This window comes from Oncorhynchus mykiss, chromosome 7, assembly GCF_013265735.2.
Source record: "Oncorhynchus mykiss isolate Arlee chromosome 7, USDA_OmykA_1.1, whole genome shotgun sequence".
NCBI lineage: Eukaryota > Metazoa > Chordata > Actinopteri > Salmoniformes > Salmonidae > Oncorhynchus > Oncorhynchus mykiss.
The window spans coordinates 4706921-4725911 of NC_048571.1; the positions used below are offsets into that span (position 1 = coordinate 4706921).

An 18991-nucleotide genomic window follows, 5' to 3' on the forward strand; every position below is an offset into this window, starting at 1 on the left:
GACAGGGGCTGGTTTAGGTCTAACATCTGGCCTAAGGGACAGGACAGGGGCTGGTTTAGGTCTAACATCTGGCCTAAGGGACAGGACAGGGGCTGGTTTAGGTCTAACATCTGGCCAAAGGGGCAGGACAGGGGCTGGTTTAGGTCTAACATCTGGCCTAAGGGACAGGACAGGGGCTGGTTTAGGTCTAACATCTGGCCTAAGGGACAGGGCTGATTTAGGTCTAACATCTGGCCTAAGGGACAGGACAGGGGCTGGTTTAGGTCTAACATCTGGCCTAAGGGACAGGACAGGGGCTGGTTTAGGTCTAACATCTGGCCTAGGCGATCTAGTCCCTTTCCCTGACTGCTAGACCACACACACAATCACTGACACACACACAGACACACACACGCACACACACACACACACACACAGACACACGCGTGCACACACACGCAAATAATAGCTTAGCTCACACTGGCGGGTTGAAGAATCAGTTGAGACAGAAAATGTAGAGAGATTCTCAGCCTGCCAGGCTAGCAGCCACGCAAACTAATGTAGAGAGATTCTCAGCCTGCCAGGCTAGCAGCCACGCAAACTAATGTAGAGAGATTCTCAGCCTGCCAGGCTAGCAGCCACGCAAACTAATGTAGAGAGATTCTCAGCCTGCCAGGCTAGCAGCCACGCAAACTAATGTAGAGAGATTCTCAGCCTGCCAGGCTAGCAGCCACGCAAACTAATGTAGAGAGATTCTCAGCCTGCCAGGCTAGCAGCCATGCAAACTAATGTAGAGAGATTCTCAGCCTGCCAGGCTAGCAGCCACGCAAACTAATGTAGAGAGATTCTCAGCCTGCCAGGTTAGCAGCCATGCAAACTAATGTAGAGAGATTCTCAGTCTGCCAGGCTAGCAGCCATGCAAACTAATGTAGAGAGATTCTCAGCCTGCCAGGCTAGCAGCCACGCAAACTAATGTAGAGAGATTCTCAGCCTGCCAGGCTAGCAGCCACGCAAACTAATGTAGAGAGATTCTCAGCCTGCCAGGCTAGCAGCCACGCAAACTAATGTAGAGAGATTCTCAGCCTGCCAGGCTAGCAGCCACGCAAACTAATGTAGAGAGATTCTCAGCCTGCCAGGCTAGCAGCCATGCAAACTAATGTAGAGAGATTCTCAGTCTGCCAGGCTAGCAGCCATGCAAACTAATGCATTCACTGTCACCTTGTCAGGATGCTGTGTGTCTCTCTGTGTGTGTGTGTGTGTGTGTGTGTGTGTGTGTGTTTGTGTGTGCCTGTGTATCTCTGTCTCTGTGTGTCTGTGATTATGTCTACTTGTCCTTGGCCTGAATTGTTCACTGAGTGATTTCTTTAGTTGTCTTGCTCGGGTAAATTCGGTTTATTTGATGTCAGTGAACGCTCGTGCGTGCGTGCGTGTGCGTGCGTGTGTGTGTGTGTGCGTGCGTGCGTGTGTGTGTGATTTTGATGCCATTGTGTCTCTGATTCATTGGGATGAACCGTATAGAATCCAGAGAACGTTCAAATACACAGAGAGAGACATGTTCACACACACACACACACACACACACACACACACACACACACACACACACACACACACACACACACACACACACAGAGTTGAGTATGGGGACGTGTGTGTGTTTGTGTGTGAGAGTTGAGTATGGGGTCTTGTGTGTGTGTTTGTTCTAATGTGTTTTGAGGTGAGGCCCTGCGTCTCATGTCCTCTGTCCTCATCTCACCTCTCCTGTGTTCCAGTCCCGTAACTCTGATCAACTTCTGGCCGGTAGATCATGCGTGAGTACCCTGTTCAGTGTCACACACCAATACAGACGCATACACACACACACACACATACATACACATACACATACACACACACACACACACACACACACACACGTACATACATACACACACACATACATACACACACACACACACACACACACACACACACACACACACACACACACACACTCAGTACTGCCTGTTAGTTACAGTTATTTTATGTGGCTGCCAGTGTCTGTCAGTGTTCATGTTTGCTGTGTCTGCTGCAGCCATTAAACCAGCACAACACAACACTCATCCACATGTTATCTGTCATACAAAGTACTGTAGTCTATATCATGTTATAACTCATCCTGTAGTCTATATCATGTTATAACTCATCCTGTTGTCTATATCAGGTTATAACTCATCCTGTTACTGTACTGTAGTCTATATCATGTTATAACTCATCCTGTTACTGTAGTCTGTATGATGTTATAACTCATCCTGTCTCTGTACTGTAGTCTATATCAGGTTATAACTCATCCTGTCACTGTACTGTAGTTTATATCATGTTATAACTCATCCTGTTACTGTAGTCTATATGATGTTATAACTCATCCTGTCTCTGTACTGTAGTTTATATCATGTTATAACTCATCCTGTTACTGTACTGTAGTTTATATCATGTTATAACTCATCCTGTTACTGTAGTCTATATCATGTTATAACTCATCCTGTTACTGTGTCACTGTACTGTAGTCTATATCATGTTATAACTCATCCTGTCACTGTACTGTAGTCTATATCATGTTATAACTCATCCTGTCACTGTACTGTAGTCTATATCATGTTATAACTCATCCTGTTACTGTACTGTAGTCTATATCATGTTATAACTCATCCTGTAGTCTATGTCATGTTATAACTCATCCTGTTACTGTAGTCTATAACATGTTAAAACTCATCCTGTTACTGTACTGTAGTCTATATCATGTTATAACTCATCCTGTAGTCTATATCATGTTATAACTCATCCTGTTACTGTGTCACTGTACTGTAGTCTATATCATGTTATAACTCATCCTGTTACTGTACTGTAGTCTATATCATGTTATAACTCATCCTGTCTCTGTACTGTAGTCTATATCATGTTATAACTCATCCTGTTACTGTACTGTATGTAGTCTATATCATGTTATAACTCATCCTGTCTCTGTACTGTAGTCTATATCATGTTATAACTCATCCTGTCTCTGTACTGTAGTCTATATCATGTTATAACTCATCCTGTTACTGTACTGTAGTCTATATGATGTTATAACTCATCCTGTCTCTGTACTGTAGTCTATATCATGTTATAACTCATCCTGTCACTGTACTGTAGTCTATATCATGTTATAACTCATCCTGTTACTGTAGTCTATATCATGTTATAACTCATCCTGTTACTGTAGTCTATATCATGTTATAACTCATCCTGTAGTCTATATGATGTTATAACTCATCATGTCACTGTGCTGTAGTCTATATCATGTTATAACTCATCCTGTTACTGTACTGTAGTCTATATCATGTTATAACTCATCCTGTCTCTGCACTGTACTGTGGGTGCTGGGGGCTATATAGAGCTCTGTGGTTCATATTGACATGACACTGTCTAGTGGACCTGTTGAAGCGTGTGTTGTCTGGATCACAACAGCTGACATCTTTAGGTTTTATTCCCTCTGTGTCTTTCTCTTTCGTTCTCTTCCTCTCCTCTCTCTCTCTCCTGTCTGTAGGCCTGCATCCTCCCCCCAGCTTTCCCATGACGACACACATTCACGCATCGAGCATTACGCCAGCCGGTAAGATAAAGACCCACCTGTATTTACGTAGTTAGACTCTAATCTCTCAGCTACTGATTGACTGTAGAGTTACTGTGTCCAGGAGTATAGACTCACTCACTGAATGTTGAACTTTAGACCTAGTTTCAACCAGATACTAACAGGCATTATCGTGTAATGCTGATTCCACCTTCAGTAGAGGTTTTTCTCCCCCTTGTTTACTCAACTAGTGAATCTTTACTCTGTAACCGTTTACCTGAGGCTTGTACCATGGTATTCATCCCATCGTCCAGGGTCTACCATTGATTTGCCCTGGAACAATAGAGATGGTATTCAGCCCAGAGTCCAGGGTCTACCACTGAATTGTCCTGGAACAATAGAGATGGTATTCAGCCCAGAGTCTACCACTGAATTGTCCTGGAACAATAGAGATGGTATTCAGCCCAAAGTCTACCACTGAATTGTCCTGGAACAATAGAGATGGTATTCAGCCCAGAGTCCAGGGTCTACCACTGAATTGCCCTGGAACAATAGAGATGGTATTCAGCCCAGGGTCCAGAGTCTACCACCTAATTGTCCTGGAACAATAGAGATGGTATTCAGCCCAGGGTCTACCATTGAATTGCCCTGGAACAATAGAGATGGTATTCAGCCCAGAGTCCAGAGTCTACCACTAAATTGCCCTGGAACAATAGAGATGGTATTCAGCCCAGAGTCCAGGGTCTACCACTGAATTGCCCTGGAACAATAGAGATGGTATTCAGCCCAGAGTCCAGGGTCTACCACTGAATTGCCCTGGAACAATAGAGATGGTATTCAGCCCAGAGTCCAGAGTCTACCACTGAATTGTCCTGGAACAATAGAGATGGTATTCAGCCCAGAGTCCAGGGTCTACCACTGAATTGTCCTGGAACAATAGAGATGGTATTCAGCCCTGAGTCCAGGGTCTACCACTGAATTGTCCTGGAACAATAGAGATGGTATTCAGCCCAGAGTCTACCACCTAATTGTCCTGGAACAATAGAGATGGTATTCAGCCCAGAGTCCAGGGTCTACCACTGAATTGCCCTGGAACAATAGAGATGGTATTCAGCCCAGAGTCTACCACTGAATTGTCCTGGAACAATATAGATGGTATTCAGCCCAGAGTCCAGAGTCTACCACTGAATTGCCCTGGAACAATAGAGATGGTATTCAGCCCAGAGTCCAGGGTCTACCACTGAATTGTCCTGGAACAATATAGATGGTATTCAGCCCAGAGTCTACCACTGAATTGTCCTGGAACAATAGAGATGGTATTCAGCCCAGAGTCTACCACTGAATTGCCCTGGAACAATAGAGATGGTATTCAGCCCAGAGTCTACCACTGAATTGTCCTGGAACAATAGAGATGGTATTCAGCCCAGAGTCTACCACTGAATTGCCCTGGAACAATAGAGATGTTATTCAGCCCAGAGTCTACCACTGAATTGCCCTGGAACAATAGAGATGGTATTCAGCCCAGAGTCTACCACTGAATTGCCCTGGAACAATAGAGATGGTATTCAGCCCAGGGTCTACCACTGAATTGTCCTGGAACAATAGAGATGGTATTCAGCCCAGGGTCTACCACTGAATTGCCCTGGAAAAATAGAGATGGTATTCAGCCCAGGGTCTACCACTGAATTGTCCTGGAACAATAGAGATGGTATTCAGCCCAGAGTCCAGGGTCTACCACTGAATTGCCCTGGACAGTGCTGCTCATTCTGTACTAATGGTAGTGAAATGAGTGGAATGTGACCACTGAAATGAATGTGTCTCCCCCCACAGGTTAGCTGAAATGGAGAACCGTAATGGATCTTATCTGAATGACAGTATCTCACCCAATGAGAGCATGTGAGCCCACCCCTTCCTCTTTCAATCCTGTCGTTGATTGGCTTGCTTTGTGAATTGGCTCAGTGGGTTAGGTATGAGGCTGTGTTGTCTCTGTGAGGTGGGTTCTGTCTAGAGCAGTCATGAGGAACACTTGGAGTCTCCTACGGATGGTTTTTAAAGGTTAATTTAACTCTCCACTAAACCGAGCACGCTGAAGATTTGAAATGCTCAACTAACTATCACACAAACTGTTCATCGGACACGCTGTTGAATATCAACAAAGTTGCAGTTTGAGCATCTATAGACCATCTATAGACCATCTATAGACCATCTATAGACCATCTATAGTTATAGACCATCTATAGACCATCTATAGTTATAGACCATCTATAGACCATCTATAGTTATAGACCATCTATAGACCATCTATAGACCATCTATAGTTATAGACCATCTATAGACCATCTATAGTTATAGACCATCTATAGACCATCTATAGTTATAGACCATCTATAGACCATCTATAGTTATAGACCATCTATAGACCATCTATAGACCATCTATAGACCATCTATAGACCTTCTATAGACCATCTATAGACCATCTATAGTTATAGACCATCTATAGACCATCTATAGTTATAGACCATCTATAGACCATCTATAGTTATAGACCATCTATAGACCTTCTATAGTTATAGACCATCTATAGACCATCTATAGTTATAGACCATCTATAGACCATCTATAGTTATAGACCATCTATAGACCATCTATAGTTATAGACCATCTATAGACCTTCTATAGTTATAGACCATCTATAGACCATCTATAGACCATCTATAGACCATCTATAGACCTTCTATAGTTATAGACCATCTATAGACCCTCTATAGACCATCTATAGTTATAGACCGTCTATAGTTATAGACCATCTATAGACCATCTATAGTTATAGACCATCTATAGACCCTCTATAGACCATCTATAGTTATAGACCATCTATAGTTATAGACCATCTATAGACCATCTATAGTTATAGACCATCTATAGACCATCTATAGTTATAGACCATCTATAGACCATCTATAGTTATAGACCATCTATAGTTATAGACCTTCTATAGACCATCTATAGACCATCTATAGTTATAGACCATCTATAGACCATCTATAGTTATAGACCATCTATAGTTATAGACCTTCTATAGACCATCTATAGACCATCTATAGTTATAGACCTTCTATAGACCATCTATAGACCATCTATAGACCATCTATAGTTATAGACCATCTATAAACCATCTATAGACCATCTGTAGTTATAGACCATCTACAGACCCTCTATAGACCATCTATAGTTATAGACCATCTATAGTTATAGACCTTCTATAGACCATCTATAGACCATCTATAGTTATAGACCATCTATAGTTATAGACCATCTATAGACCATCTATAGTTATAGACCATCTATAGACCATCTATAGACCATCTATAGTTATAGACCATCTATAGACCCTCTATAGACCCTCTATAGACCATCTATAGACCATCTATAGTTATAGACCATCTACAGACCCTCTATAGACCATCTATAGTCATAGACCATCTATAGACCATCTATAGACCATTTATAGTTATAGACCATCTATAGACCATCTATAGTTATAGACCATCTACAGACCATTTATAGTTATAGACCATCTATAGACCATCTATTGCTACAGACCATCTATAGACCATCTATAGACCAGCTATAGACCAAATATTGACCATCTACAGACCATCTATAGATCATCTATTGACCATCTATAGACCATCTATAGACCATCTACAGACCATCTATTGACCATCTACAGACCATCTATTGACCATCTACAGACCATCTATAGACCATCTATAGACCATCTATAGACCATCTACAGACCATCTACAGACCATCTATTGACCATCTACAGACCAACTATTGACCATCTACAGACCATCTACAGACCATCTATTGACCATCTACAGACCATCTATTGACCATCTACAGACCATCTACAGACCATCTACTGACCATCTACAGACCATCTACAGACCATCTACAGACCATCTACTGACCATCTACAGACCATCTACAGACCATCTACAGACCATCTACAGACCATCTACAGACCATCTACAGACCATCTACAGGCCATCTACAGACCATCTATTGACCATCTACAGACCATCTATTGACCATCTACAGACCATCTACAGACCATCTACAGACCATCTATAGGGAACAATCCAAATACAATGTTGTCCTGTCAGGCTTTTATCAGTGAACTATAGAGAATCATCTGTGGATGTTCTTCTATCATTGGCTACTTTCATAAATCTCCTCCAATCCCTGTCTATGCACAAGACAGCTCTCTTAACATATATTTGATAAGTCCTTTCTCAGAGCGCAGAACAAGTGTTAGAGGCTTAATGTTTGAGCGACTGATAAGTGGGATACCTGCTATTATTACAACGTTTCACAGACAGACACACACAGAGAGAGAGAGAGAGAGAGAGAGAGAGAGAGAAACACAGAGAGAGAGAGAGAGAGACAGAGAGACCGAGAGAGAGACACACACAGAGAGAGAGAGAGACAGAGACACAGAGAGAGAGAGAGAGAGACAGAGAGAGAGACAGAGAGAGATAGTTACAGAGAGAGATAGATACAGAGAGATAGATACAGAGAGATAGATACAGAGAGAGACGGATACAGAGGAAGAGATACAGAGAGAGATAGATACAGAGGGAGACAGAGAGAGATAGATACAGGGGGATACAGAGAGAGACAGATACAGAGGGAGACAGAGAGAGAGAGATAGAGAGAGATACAGAGAGAGAGCCCAGCACATGCTGGATATGTTGAATTGAAACTATTCCATTACTGTCTCCATTTTCATCAACAGTACAGCCAGAATGATATCACAACTTTAACCCTACCCCCAAGCCAACAGGTTAATGATATCACAACTTTAACCCTACCCCCAAGCCAACAGGTTAATGATATCACAACTTTAACCCTACCCCCAAGCCAACAGGTTAATGATATCACAACGTTAACCCAACCCCCAAGCCAACAGCCAGAATGATATCACAACTTTACCCTACCCCCAAGCCAACAGGTTAATGATATCACAACTTTAACCCAACCCCCAAGCCAACAGGTTAATGATATCACAACTTTAACCCTACCCCCAAGCCAACAGGTTAATTATATCACAACTTTAACCCTACCCCCAAGCCAACAGGTTAATGATATCACAACTTTAACCCTACCCCCAAGCCAACAGGTTAATGATATCACAACGTTAACCCTACCCCACAGCCAACAGGTTAATGATATCACAACTTTAACCCTACCCCCAAGCCAACAGGTTAATTATAACTTTAACCCAACCCCCAAGCCAACAGGTTAATGATATCACAACTTTAACCCTACCCCCAAGCCAACAGGTTAATTATAACTTTAACCCTACCCCCAAGCCAACAGGTTAATTATAACTTTAACCCTACCCCCAAGCCAACAGGTTAATGATATCACAACTTTAACCCATCCCCCAAGCCAACAGGTTAATGATATCACAACTTTAACCCTACCCCCAAGCCAACAGGTTAATTATATCACAACTTTAACCCTACCCCCAAGCCAACAGGTTAATTATAACTTTAACCCTACCCCCAAGCCAACAGGTTAATGATATCACAACTTTAACCCATCCCCCAAGCCAACCGGTTAATTATATCACAACTTTAACCCTACCCCCAAGCCAACAGGTTAATGATATCACAACTGTAACCCTACCCCCAAGCCAACAGGTTAATGATATCACAACTTTAACCCTACCCCCAAGCCAACAGCCAGAATGATATCACAACTTTAAACCTACCCCCAAGCCAACAGCCAGAATGATATCACAACTTTAACCATACCCCCAAGCCAACAGCCAGAATGATATCACAACTTTAGCCCTACCCCCAAGCCAACAGGTTAATGATATCACAACATTAACCCTACCCCCAGGCCAACAGGTTAATGATATCATAACTTTAACCCTACCCCCAAGCCAACAGGTTAATGATATCACAACTTTAACCCTACCCCCAAGCCAACAGGTTAATGATATCACAACTTTAACCATACCCCCAAGCCAACAGCCAGAATGATATCACAACTTTAGCCCTACCCCCAAGCCAACAGGTTAATGATATCACAACATTAACCCTACCCCCAAGCCAACAGGTTAATTATATCACAACTTTAACCCTACCCCCAAGCCAACAGGTTAATGATATCACAACTTTAACCTTACCCCCAAGCCAACAGGTTAATGATATCACAACGTTAACCCTACCCCACAGCCAACAGGTTAATGATATCACAACTTTAACCCTACCCCCAAGCCAACAGGTTAATTATAACTTTAACCCAACCCCCAAGCCAACAGGTTAATGATATCACAACTTTAACCCTACCCCCAAGCCAACAGGTTAATTATAACTTTAACCCTACCCCCAAGCCAACAGGTTAATTATAACTTTAACCCTACCCCCAAGCCAACAGGTTAATGATATCACAACTTTAACCCATCCCCCAAGCCAACAGGTTAATGATATCACAACTTTAACCCTACCCCCAAGCCAACAGGTTAATTATATCACAACTTTAACCCTACCCCCAAGCCAACAGGTTAATTATAACTTTAACCCTACCCCCAAGCCAACAGGTTAATGATATCACAACTTTAACCCATCCCCCAAGCCAACCGGTTAATTATATCACAACTGTAACCCTACCCCCAAGCCAACAGGTTAATGATATCACAACTTTAACCCTACCCCCAAGCCAACAGCCAGAATGATATCACAACTTTAACCCTACCCCCAAGCCAACAGCCAGAATGATATCACAACTTTAACCATACCCCCAAGCCAACAGCCAGAATGATATCACAACTTTAGCCCTACCCCCAAGCCAACAGGTTAATGATATCACAACATTAACCCTACCCCCAGGCCAACAGGTTAATGATATCACAACTTTAACCCTACCCCCAAGCCAACAGGTTAATGATATCACAACTTTAACCCTACCCCCAAGCCAACAGGTTAATGATATCACAACTTTAACCATACCCCCAAGCCAACAGCCAGAATGATATCACAACTTTAACCCATCCCCCAAGCCAACAGGTTAATGATATCACAACTTTAACCCTACCCCCAAGCCAACAGGTTAATGATATCACAACTGTAACCCTACCCCCAAGCCAACAGTTTAATGATATCACAACTTTAACCCTACCCCCAAGCCAACAGCCAGAATGATATCACAACTTTAACCCTACCCCCAAGCCAACAGCCAGAATGATATCACAACTTTAACCCTACCCCCAAGCCAACAGCCAGAATGATATCACAACTTTAACCATACCCCCAAGCCAACAGCCAGAATGATATCACAACTTTAGCCCTACCCCCAAGCCAACAGGTTAATGATATCACAACATTAACCCTACCCCCAGGCCAACAGGTTAATGATATCACAACTTTAACCCTACCCCCAAGCCAACAGGTTAATGATATCACAACTTTAACCCTACCCCCAAGCCAACAGCCAGAATGATATCACAACTTTAGCCCTACCCCCAAGCCAACAGGTTAATGATATCACAACATTAACCCTACCCCCAAGCCAACAGGTTAATGATATCACAACTTTAACCCTACCCCCAAGCCAACAGCCAGAATGATATCACAACTTTAACCCTACCCCCAAGCTAACAGCCAGAATGATATCACAACTTTAACCCTACCCCCAAGCCAACAGGTTAATGATATCACAACTTTAACCCTACCCCCAAGCCAACAGGTTAATGATATCACAACTTTAACCCTACCCCCAAGCCAACAGGTTAATGATATCACAACTTTAACCCTACCCCCAAGCCAACAGGTTAATGATATCACAACTTTAACCCTACCCCCAAGCCAACAGGTTAATGATATCACAACTTTAACCCTACCCCCAAGCCAACAGGTTAATGACATCACAACTTTAACCCTACCCCCAAGCCAACAGCCAGAATGATATCACAACTTTAACCCTACCCCCAAGCCAACAGGTTAATTATAACTTTAACCCTACCCCCAAGCCAACAGGTTAATGATATCACAACTTTAACCCTACCCCCAAGCCAACAGGTTAATGATATCACAACTTTAACCCTACCCCCAAGCCAACAGGTTAATGATATCACAACTTTAACCCTACCCCCAAGCCAACAGGTAAATTATAACTTTAACCCTACCCCCAAGCCAACAGGTAAATTATAACTTTAACCCTACCCCCAAGCCAACAGGTTAATTATAACCCTACCCCCATGCCAACAGGTTAATGATATCACAACTTTAACCCTACCCCCAAGCCAACAGGTTAATGATATCACAACTTTAACCCTATCCCCAAGCCAACAGGTAAATTATAACTTTAACCCTACCCCCAAGCCAACAGGTTAATGATATCACAACTTTAACCCTACCCCCCAGCCAACAGGTTAATGATATCACAACTTTAACCCTACCCCCCAGCCAACAGGTTAATGATATCACAACTTTAACCCTATCCCCAAGCCAACAGGTTAATGATATCACAACGTTAACCCAACCCCCAAGCCAACAGGTTAATTATATCACAACTTTAGCCCAACCCCCAAGCCAACAGGTTAATGATATCACAACGTTAACCCAACCCCCAAGCCAACAGGTTAATTATATCACAACTTTAACCCTACCCCCAAGCCAACAGGTTAATGACATCACAACTTTAACCCTACCCCCCCAGCCAACAGGTTAATGATATCACAACTTTAACCCTACCCCCAAGCCAACAGGTTAATGATATCACAACTTTAACCCTACCCCCAAGCCAACAGGTTAATGATATCACAACTTTAACCCTACCCCCCAGCCAACAGGTTAATGACATCACAACTTTAACCCCACCCCCAAGCCAACAGGTTAATGACATCACAACTTTAGCCCAACCCCCAAGCCAACAGGTTAATGACATCACAACTTTAACCCCACCCCCCAAGCCAACAGGTTAATGACATCACAACTTTAGCCCAACCCCCAAGCCAACAGGTTAATGACATCACAACTTTAACCCTATCCCCAAGCCAACAGGTAAATTATAACTTTAACCCTACCCCACAGCCAACAGGTTAATGACATCACAACTTTAACCCCACCCCCAAGCCAACAGGTTAATGACATCACAACTTTAACCCTACCCCCAAGCCAACAGGTAAATTATAACTTTAACCCTACCCCCAAGCCAACAGGTTAATGATATCACAACTTTAACCCTACCCCCCAGCCAACAGGTTAATGATATCACAACTTTAACCCTACCCCCCAGCCAACAGGTTAATGATATCACAACTTTAACCCTATCCCCAAGCCAACAGGTTAATGATATCACAACGTTAACCCAACCCCCAAGCCAACAGGTTAATTATATCACAACTTTAGCCCAACCCCCAAGCCAACAGGTTAATGATATCACAACGTTAACCCAACCCCCAAGCCAACAGGTTAATTATATCACAACTTTAACCCTACCCCCAAGCCAACAGGTTAATGACATCACAACTTTAACCCTACCCCCCCAGCCAACAGGTTAATGATATCACAACTTTAACCCTACCCCCAAGCCAACAGGTTAATGATATCACAACTTTAACCCTACCCCCAAGCCAACAGGTTAATGATATCACAACTTTAACCCTACCCCCCAGCCAACAGGTTAATGACATCACAACTTTAACCCCACCCCCAAGCCAACAGGTTAATGACATCACAACTTTAGCCCAACCCCCAAGCCAACAGGTTAATGACATCACAACTTTAACCCCACCCCCCAAGCCAACAGGTTAATGACATCACAACTTTAGCCCAACCCCCAAGCCAACAGGTTAATGACATCACAACTTTAACCCTATCCCCAAGCCAACAGGTAAATTATAACTTTAACCCTACCCCACAGCCAACAGGTTAATGACATCACAACTTTAACCCCACCCCCAAGCCAACAGGTCTACATCTCAAAGGATATGTATTTGTCAGAGTGGATCATTGAACATTGAATGGAATCAAATATAATTGAATACTGAACAACAATCTGTGGTAAATGTGTCAATTTATAGCTGGTTGTCTCCACTCTGTCTCTCTCACTCTGTCGTTGTGGAACTGAAAATGAATGTTGTTAGTTGACTGGCTGGCCGTTGTGAGGCTGTTAGGTGTGACTGTCAGCTAATAGCAGCCTCTCTCTGTGTGTATGCCACCCCCCCCTCTCCTTCTCCCTCCCTCCTTCTATCACTGTAGTGATGATGAACACCTGTTGATTCAGCACTACTGTCAGAGTCTGAACCAGGGCTCTCCCCTCAGCCAGCCACGCAGCCCCGCCCAGATCCTCATCTCCATGGAGAGTGAGGAGAAGGGGGAGCTGGAGAGGGTGCTCAACGACCTGGAGTCAGACAACAGGTGAGGGGAACAGTGTGACACGTTCATACCAACTGATCCCAACACAGACAAACTGATATAGACAAGCTTCTCCATCGAACGTCCATGTTGGATCCAGACGATTCTACAGTTGTGTCAGACAGTCTGTTTACGGTTGTCTTGTGGGTTGAGAGGTCGTCACTAGTTACCACAGCCACAAAGTCATAAACCCCACCTATTTAAAAAAAAATATATATAATTTTAAACCTAACCTCAACCCTAACCACACTGCTAACCTTATGCCTAACCTTAAATTAAAACCTAAAAGGTCATTTTTGTTGTCATGAAATTTGACGATTTTATAGCCAATTCTGACTTTGTGGCTGTGGTAACTAGTGGAAACTGAGTTGATAGTGAGGTTTTTGGATCTAGGCCAGGTTACTGTAAAGCACTGTGTGACTGTTGTTGTAAAACAGATGCAAAATAATTTGATTGAGGGATTAATTGACTAGACTGAGCTGAGTTAGCCTGGGTACCAGTGTGTTTGAGTTAATATTCAACTCCTTGGCATATCACGGAGTGGAATGTTAGGAAACAGGTTCTGGATTTCAGGCTAGAGCTGAGTCCCATTGTGTACATGTCAGTCAAGTGCCTTGCTCAAGGGCAAATCAACAGATTTTTCACCTAGACGGCTCGGGGATTCAAACTTTCGGTTACTGGCCCAACACTCTTAACCTCTGTCCGCTCCCTCTCAGGAAGCTACAGGCGGAGTATGACAAGTTGAAGAAGGCCCACGACCACAAGGGTCTGTCCCCACTCCCCTCGCCCCCGGAGATGCTGCCCGCTTCGCCCCAGAGCCCACGGGACGCCGAGCTGATCGCTGAGGCCAAACTGCTGAGGCAGCACAAAGGACGGCTGGAGGCTCGCATGCAGATCCTGGAGGACCATAACAAACAACTGGAGTCACAGCTACACCGGCTCAGACAGCTACTGGAACAGGTCCTGAAACACACACTGTACACACACACACACTATACACACACACTGTACACACACACACACACACACAATACACACACACACACACACACACACACACACTATACACACACTATACACACACTGTACACACACACACACTATACACACACTATACACACACTGTACACACACACACATTATACACACACTATACACACACACACAATACACACACACACTATACACACACTATACACACACACACAGTATACAGAAAGCACACACACCAGATCACACCAGACACAGAGTCCAAAACCAGTTATAATGACTGTCTGTCTCTCTATCTATCTATCCATCTATCCTACATGACCAAAAGTATGTGGACACCTGCTTGTTGAACATCTCATTCCAAAATCATGGGCATTAATATGGAGTTGGTCCCCCTTTGCTGCTATAACAGCCTACACTCTAATGAGAAGGCTTTCGACTAGAGGTTGGAACATTGCTGCTGAGACTTGCCTTCATTCAGCCACAAGAGCATTAGTGAGGTCGGGCACTGATGTTGGGCGATTAGGCCTGGCTCGCAGTCGGTATTCCAATTCATCCCAAAGGTGTTCAATGGGGGTACGGTCAGGGCTCTGTGCAGGCCAGTCAAGTTCTTCCATACCAATCTCGACAAACCATTTCTATATGGACCTCGCTTTGTGCATGGGGGCATTGTCATTCTGAAACAGGAAAGGGCCTTCTCCACAACGTTGGAAGCACAGAATCGTCTAGAATGTCATTGTATGCTGTTCCTTCACTGGAAGGGGCGTAGCCCGAACCATGAAAAACAGTCCCAGACCATTATTCCTCCTCCAGCAAACTTTACAGTTGGCACTATGCATTGGGGCAGGTAGCGTTCTCCTGGCAGCCACCACACCCAGATTTGTCCGTCAGACTGCCAGCTGGTGAAGCTTGATTCATCAACCCAGAGAACATGTTTCCACTGCTCCAGAGTTCAATGGCGGCGAGCTTTACACCACTCCAGCCAACACTTGGCATTGCGCATGGTGATCTTAGGCTTGTGTGCGGCTGCTTGGCCATGGAAACCCATTTCATGAAGCTCCCGACGAACAGTTCTTGTGCTGGAACTTGGTAGTGAGTGTTGCAACCGAGGACAGATGATTTTTACACGCTAAGCACTTCAGCACTCGGCGATCCCGTTCTGTGAGCTTGTGTGGTCTACTAATTCGCGGCTGAGCTGTTGTTGCTCCTAGACGTTTACACTTCACAATAACAGCACTTACAGTTGACCGGGGGCAGCTCTAGCAGGGCAGAAATTTGACAAACTGACTTGTTGGAAAGGTGGCATTCTATGACGGTGCCACGTTGAAAGTCACTGAGCTCTTCAGTAAGGCCATTCTACTGCCACTGTTTGTCTATGGAGATTGCATGGCTGTGTGCTCGATTTTATACATGTCCACATACTTTTGTATATATACTGTGTCTGTCTCCAGACTGATTAGTGTGTGGGATAATGCCTGTCTGTCTCCAGACTGATGAGTGTGTGGGATAATGCCTGTGTGTCTCCAGACTGATGCGTGTGTGGGATAATGCCTGTGTCTGTCTCCAGACTGATGAGTGTGTAGAATAATGCATGTGTCTGTCTCCAGACTGATGAGTGTGTGGGATAATGCCTGTGTGTCTCCAGACTGATGAGTGTGTGGGATAATGCCTGTGTCTATCTCCAGACTGATGAGTGTGTGGAATAATGCCTGTGTCTGTCTCCAGACTGATGAGTGTGTGGGATAATGCCTGTGTCTGTCTCCAGTCTGATGAGTGTGTGGGATAATCCCTGTGTCTGTCTCCAGACTGATGAGTGTGTGGGATAATGCCTGTGTCTGTCTCCAGACTGATGAGTGTGTGGGATAATGCCTGTGTCTATCTCCAGACTGATGAGTGTGTGGAATAATGCCTGTGTCTGTCTCCAGACTGATGAGTGTGTGGGATAATGCCTGTGTCTGTCTCCAGACTGATGAGTGTGTGGGATAATGCCTGTGTCTGTCTCCAGACTGATGAGTGTGTGGGATAATGCCTGTGTCTGTCTCCAGACTGACTCCAAGGTGAACGGTACAGCCCTGTCCTCTCCCTCCACCTCGTCCCAGCGCTCTGACACCAGTCTGCCTCTGATGCGTGTAGCAGGCAGCCAGACTACAGAGACCATGGGTGAGACTGGAACTCCACTCAGCACAACATCACCAGCTATGAGCCCAGTGGACCAGACTGGTTGTTACAGTGTTAGGTCATATGTTGGGACACTCTGGTCCGGTTGACGCTGTACTGGTTTTAAAAATAAGTTTCCTATGAAGTCATTGTACTAACCTGAAGACGACTGGTTGGAATCATTTTCTTTGCTGTAGGTGACGATGAGCTGTCGAGTCCGTCCCAAGATGCATTGGGGCTAGAGGAGGTGATGGAGCAGCTAAACAACTCCTTCCCCCACAGCCAAGGTAGGATGCACACACATAGACACACACATAAACACGCACACACACGGACATCCTACTCACTCAAGCAATTTCCATAGATGCACAAATCACCTCATGTCAGACCTACAGTCCAGGAGGGTCATTCTCCTATTGATCTAACCAGTAGGATCAGCCTCAGTGGCATATCTTGAGCACTGTTATTAATTCTACACGTTGACTGACCTCTTGAAGTACATGGGCCCTTTTCCTCTCAGTCCTCTGATTGTTCCCTCCTTTCTCTTTATTTCCTTCTTCCCTGTTCTGTTTCTGTGACCCAGGAGGACGAAGGGGAAACCATTGAGAGGTCAGTGGGGTCACCAGCCCCGTCTACTGTACCCTCCTCTCCTGGCCAGTTCTCCCTCCTCTTCTCTCCTCTCTCTATTTCATTCCTCTATCTCTCATATTTCTTGGTGTATTTTGTGTTTGTTTGAGGGGGTGGGGTGGGATTGTTTACTTTAGTATTTTAAGATATGCATTGATGAGTGTTTAATATTTGGGTGAGAGTGTGTGTCTTGTCTGTCTGACGGTCCCTTCTGTCCCTCGTCTCCAGGACTGAGTGTAGGCAGTCTGTTCCACATGGCAGACGACCTGGGTCGAGCCATGGAGTCATTGGTCAACGTGATGACGGACGAACAGAGTGGCGAGTAGCGGAAGACGAGGGCCCGCCCCTTACCCACTCCCCAACCAACCCCCTCCCCCGCATGCTTTTCTAGTCAAAACAACTGGATCGGACACGTTTACAAAGAGAAATATACATATATTTTTGTGAAGGATCAGCATTACAAAACTTGTAGATTTCAGTCGTTTCTTAAAAGTATCGAAAATGGTTTTATTAACAAAAAGGCAGGTTTTTAAACTTCTATGCAATTGTATAATAAAAATAAGAGAAAGAAAAAGTATGTGTAAATCTGGTGAACGTATTTCCATTTCTTTGTATGGAACATTTCACAACATTTGTATCCAAAAGAAAGATTGTAAACATAAGGGTGCTTTATATTACAAAACTATGTTTATTATAACAACAAAAGATGATATACTGTAAAGGCAATGCAGTCGTCCTGTACCCTTTCAGCGTAGAGAGACTGACTGTGTGTGTGTATGCACGTTTGTGTGTGTCTTGGTACGCAAGGATGTGTGTGACGTGTGTGTGTGTGACGTGTGCGTGTGTGTGTGTGTGTGACGTGTGTGTGTGTGTGTGTGTGTGACGTGTGTGTGTGTGTGTGACGTGTGTGTGTGTGTGTGAAGGTAATCTATTTTCCACATTGCATTATAGCTTTTGCTTTGGGCTGATGCACCTCTTGTTGTTTATCAAACCATCCATCCATCCATGGGGTCATAGGTCATCTTTTTCTTCAGTACTGTCTGTATGATGATCATCATATGATACTATGCCCTTTGCCTCGTTCACCGCAGCTCTGGTCCACTCCCATGTGTTGAATCTACCACGAGGAGCCATAGAGCACAGACTGAAAGGTCCAATCTGGGATATTAACAGCCGTTATTGTTGTTTTTTCAAATGAAGGATTGGGC

The 18991-nt window shown here is 44.1% G+C and overlaps 1 protein-coding gene and 1 long non-coding RNA gene across 24 annotated transcripts in view; one reads left to right on the top strand and one right to left on the bottom strand.

The window, feature by feature from the left end:
* LOC110519331 (dystrophin-like) overlaps window positions 1-18357 on the top strand; it is a 369908-nt gene extending 351551 nt beyond the window's left edge. For 22 of the 23 annotated variants that reach the window (XM_036982095.1, XM_036982096.1, XM_036982099.1 and 19 more), the window contains 8 exons: window positions 1752-1790; window positions 3545-3610; window positions 5399-5464; window positions 13854-14012; window positions 14726-14969; window positions 17045-17159; window positions 17354-17443; window positions 18012-18357. In XM_036982095.1, the coding sequence (XP_036837990.1) occupies window positions 1752-1790; window positions 3545-3610; window positions 5399-5464; window positions 13854-14012; window positions 14726-14969; window positions 17045-17159; window positions 17354-17443; window positions 18012-18109 (877 nt within the window). In that variant the 3' untranslated portion in view covers window positions 18110-18357. Of the gene's footprint in view, window positions 1-1751; window positions 1791-3544; window positions 3611-5398; window positions 5465-13853; window positions 14013-14725; window positions 14970-17044; window positions 17160-17353; window positions 17444-17739; window positions 17766-18011 lie in introns of all 23 variants that reach the window. The other variant, XM_036982098.1, reaches the window with a different exon arrangement.
* Window positions 6657-7425, bottom strand: LOC118965212. Its single transcript, XR_005052480.1, has 3 exons — window positions 6984-7425; window positions 6744-6827; window positions 6657-6682 (listed from the first exon to the last, which is right to left on the bottom strand). It is a non-coding gene; the product is annotated as an uncharacterized LOC118965212 (long non-coding RNA).
* Window positions 18358-18991: the final 634 nt, after the last annotated feature.